General features: G+C 35.8%; 1 protein-coding gene across 1 annotated transcript in view; it reads right to left on the reverse strand.

The window, feature by feature from the left end:
- The window catches only part of LOC122244177 (uncharacterized), a 7,913-nt gene extending 7,331 nt beyond the window's left edge, over positions 1-582 (reverse strand). The window contains exons 1-2 of the mRNA XM_086541408.1: positions 525-582; positions 107-296 (exon numbers count right to left, since the gene is read on the reverse strand). Of these exons, the coding sequence (XP_086397534.1) occupies positions 107-296; positions 525-582 (248 nt within the window). The remainder of the gene's footprint in view (positions 1-106; positions 297-524) is intronic.
- Positions 583-5,000: the final 4,418 nt, after the last annotated feature.

Here is a 5,000-nt window from a genome sequence, read left to right on the forward strand (position 1 = left end):
GCTAATGCTAACCATTACAGCAATAAGAAAGAAATCGGGGGAAAAAAGAAAGAAAGAAAAAAACGGGAAGTCACACAAATTCAAAAACCGGAATCACAAAACATACTCAAAATCGCCGTTAGTTGCGATGTCGTGGTCACTCATCTTGACCAACCGGCGGACACGACGCTTCTGGCAACTCATGGTCCCGAAGAAGCTGGCGCACGTCAGAGGAACTGTGGTCGTCACAGTCGTTAGCGTAACGACGGTCCTGGTGCTGAAGGCGGCTACGACTCGGGCATCGTCGTTGTTGCGGGCTGCGAAGGGGCGAGTGGGAGATGGAACGGTGAGAGAAGGGGGGGGGGGAGCGTTAACTACGTCATTATCATGTGAAACAGCTGTTTGGTTTGAGCTGTTTGGTTGTTAGCTGTTACTTTCGAAAGATAAATTAATCTTAGATATCTGATCTGAGTAGAGGATGAGATTAATCGTAAAAGTGTTTGTCAAATTCTGTAATTGAAATATTCAAGAGGTGTTATACTCACCCTGGGAGGTCACCAGGAGGAGCCCAGCCAAGATTGTCCTTGCTAACAGCCACCTCATTCTGTTAACGAAGTCCCATGGTGATAATAGTAGCAATTAGAGTAAAGATGAAGAAGTATATGTTTGCATATGCATACATATGCACTCACACACATATACTTGTGCATATATATATATATGTATATATATATATAAATATATATAAATAGGAGACACTTATATATATATATATATTATATTTTAGATATATATATATATATATATAGTTATGCATTAAGTTGTAGTATATCTAGATCTATCTATAGATCTATCCTCTACAATATGTATATATCTATATTATATAATTGCTATATGTTTTACCATATATAGGTATAATATATATATATATATATAAAGAAATCGATTAGATAAGATATTAGATGTGGGTGTGTGTGGTGTGGGGTGTTAGTGTGTTTGTGTGCGTGTGTTGTGTTGTGTGTGTAACCGCACACCACAAACTACACACATACACCAACTTCCTATCTATATATGTTATATTTATATAGATTATATATAATATATATAAATAGATATCTATATATAATAAAACACTGCCACAAAATGAAAGAAAAAACGCGCTGCGGTCAACTTTTTAATGAAATTTCCCTCTTCAGGCGTAAGCAATCCAAAACATGAATTGTAGAAGTAAATTTTGATAAGAATATATACTAGAAAGGATGACGGAAGGAACAAGGGCTGAATCAGATCACTGAAGGATGGTTAAGGTCAATTAATCTAGGGAAAGCTTTTAACACTAGAAAGGAGGTAAGATTATCCAATCCCATTAGTTTTATCATCATAGTTTTATCTTTATCGTTATGCTCTTATTGTTATTCTCATCATTATCATTACTATTATAACTATTATCCTTTTTGTCATTATTGTTGTCTTTGTCATCAATACTATCATACCATGTTATGCCTAACATATCAATTGACAGGGTCACAGTAATATCTGCTTCACCAACAATGTATGTCGTAGAATCTAACATGAACTGTACAAACCATTTAGGCATAGTTCCTATGCCTATTCATGTGCATACACTGTATATAGTGTGGATAAACTTATCAAAATCAAATTGATATCATCACCATTATCACTGCTACTAATACTATTTTCATCATTATCGACATCATCAGTCGTATCATCTGAATATGATTACTATTATCATTATCATCTTCATGACCATCATTATTAATACTGTTATTGTTACTGATTACAATCATTTGCATCTATCCCCTATCCTATCCTCATTTCCTCCTCCCCACCATGCACTTGCAAACATACAATAAGCATTAAGCTGTGCTCAACGCAACAGAAAATATCAAAGGGCAAACATCCACCGTTGATTCCTCTTGCAAAATATTTAGAAATATTTTCCGTTCTTCAAACACGCAAACACACACCTGGGAGAATTATTGGGATGACTTCACTCTTCTCACTTCTGGATCCTTTTATATCTGTGAGAAAACCTTAATGCTAATTTTACTTAGGTTGCTACTAATTATAGTAACAAAGCACATAAACGCCTCCTTCCGGTTGGTTCATGCACTCGGGTAAATAATCATGCACTTTTCCCTCATGAGATGTATTGTTAGAGGAGGAAAGTCTTGCATTGGGAAATTTCCCGGTGATGTTGCCACTCATTCATGCGTATATAAAGGCAAAACTATTATAAAATGTATATATGCATATAGATACATGTGTATATATAAGTATATATATATATATATATATATATATATATATATAGGATAATACTAGTATCATATAGATTATATATGCAGTGGATTATTGACATATATATCGGTGACAGGACAACAGGTGGACAAAGAAAAAACAAACAGAATGGAAAATTACACGACACAATGAGAACCAAGGGGCCGAGCAACCAAAGCGCCCACCCCCACCTAAGGCAGCAAAACCAATGACTAGATGGCGGGGGGAAATAGCGAATTTTCGCAGGAGGTAAACTGGACTCTCAGAGGACACAGGACTGACTGGAATAGATTGAGAGAGGCCTACGTCCTGACGTGGAATGTACTGGGTGATGAATGATAATGTGGATATATATATATATATACTATATATATATATATATATATATATATATATATTTGGTACTATATATATCATATTATGTATTAATATTTAGTATATATATATATATATAGTATATATATATAATATATATATAAAATATACATATACATATATATACATATATATATATATCTATTTATATATGTATAGATATATTGTATAATATATATATAACTATAAGATATATATATGTATTTCTAATATTATATAGGATGGATAATATATATACTATTATAAGGTATACATATAAGTTAAAAAAATATAAATATATATGTATATATATGATATATGTATATATATATATATATATATAGTATATCATATATATATATATAAAAAATATTTGTGTGTGTGTGTGGTGTATGTGTGTGTATATGCATATATATCAGGCTTTTTGATTTTTCCAGGGGTCTTTTTTTCCCTTGAACCTGATGCAGTACATTGAGGATGGATTTTCAGGGTACAGAAATCACAGGTGCAGTCTATGTAGACCCTCAGCGCTGCATATACACAGTGAACCACCGGTCTCTTCTACGAAAGTAGCGAAGATGATCCAAATACACCTCCGTGGTTTCGCATAATTGAGTCACTTACTCTCAAACCGCAGGTTCTAACGTTGAGATGGGATGGTAAAAGAGCCGATGGGAGGGACCAGAGAACAACGGGACTCCCCAAGTCCTGTTGAGAGGAGTCCTCCCAAGTCCTCTTTAATATATATATACCAACGCAATCAGCCAACTGTTCGCCTAACATCCGAAGGTTTTATATGCCGATGGCCTCTGTCTTTTGCTATGGCGCAAGCAGAGAATTTCGACATATTTGAGAAGAGACATCGGAGAAAGCCTTGCAAGCTCTCACTGAGTACCTAACTCAAAATGGGCTTTTGGAATGCAAACCCCTAACAAGACCTCAAATCTGCGCACAGTCCATCTATCACAACAGACTTGCGAAGACCGAACTTGAAAATATCGATGGATGGCGTGAGACTGAAGAATAAGCGTGCATCCAGAGTCTATCTTGGTGTAACCTTGGAAACCGCAATACTATCCCTCAAAGAGAAACATCCTCAAGCTGAAGAAGAAGCTCCTCCAGTCGCAACAATACTGATTGGTAAGCTTGGCAAACTCCTCATGGGGAGCAGACCCTGTTACTCTGAGGACGTCTTCTAATGTCCTTATGCTTTTCAACAGCTGAGGTACTGTGCGCCATATGGAGTCGATCAGCCCATGCAGCCAAGGTGGACCCTGAACTGAACAGGCTTTCGGACCAATTACTGGGAACCTTTGGGTACACACTTTCCATCACTCTTCCGAACCGACTATCCTGGTATCTAGTCGCCACCTAGTGTGCCACAGGGAATGAAATTCCTATGGTCGAGAATTCTTCAAACAGCATGAACAAGATCAAGATCACCCGCTTCACAATCCACCAACCAGTTGAAGCGCGACTAAGATCAAGGAAGTAAGCTTCGCACTCGTGGAACCGCTTCCCCCTAACTCTCAAGCCAGTACAGAGTGAGAAGTGGATAGAGATCCAACTAGATCTCCAAAACCAGGCCCTTCCATCACACCACCAAGAACATATAGCGACCTGGACCACTCTGGCCAGGAAGGAATGGGTAGACACTGAACAGGGCGAGAGCCAAGGTTGGCAAAACCCTGGATAATATGCACAAGTGGGGCCCTTCAAGGACAGTCCAGCATGTCCTATGTGGAGATCCATAGAGAGCATGGATCACCTTGCTTAGTGTATGTCCCTTGGGACCGAGGTGCTTCCAGGACGAAGACCTTCGCGAAGCAACCAAACGATACTGCAGTCACCTTTGTTCGACATTGGCGCGATTAGATATGAATGAATTAATATAATAATATATATATATACATATATAATATATATATATATCTAGTATATATATATTAGATATATATTATAAACACACACACACACACACACACATATATATATATATATATATATATATATATATATATATATATATATATATATATAATCAATAAAATCATTGCGTTTCAAACTTTTAATGAACGTTTATCTTAGCGAAGGCAAACAAAATGACGAACTTTCATCAAAACACATACACGCACACCCATAGATCTATTCACCGACCCAGACACACACAAACAAATATATGTATGATTACAAATATATATATATATATATATATATATATATATATATATATATATATATATATACATACATATACATATACACAAACACAAACACACACAGGCGAAACACACAATGTATATATATATAATACAGTTATTTATATATATATACTTTATATATATAGATATATATATATATATATC

This window comes from Penaeus japonicus, unplaced genomic scaffold, assembly GCF_977035675.1.
Source record: "Penaeus japonicus unplaced genomic scaffold, GWHDUDI00000001_assembly GWHDUDI00000011, whole genome shotgun sequence".
Classification (NCBI taxonomy): domain Eukaryota; kingdom Metazoa; phylum Arthropoda; class Malacostraca; order Decapoda; family Penaeidae; genus Penaeus; species Penaeus japonicus.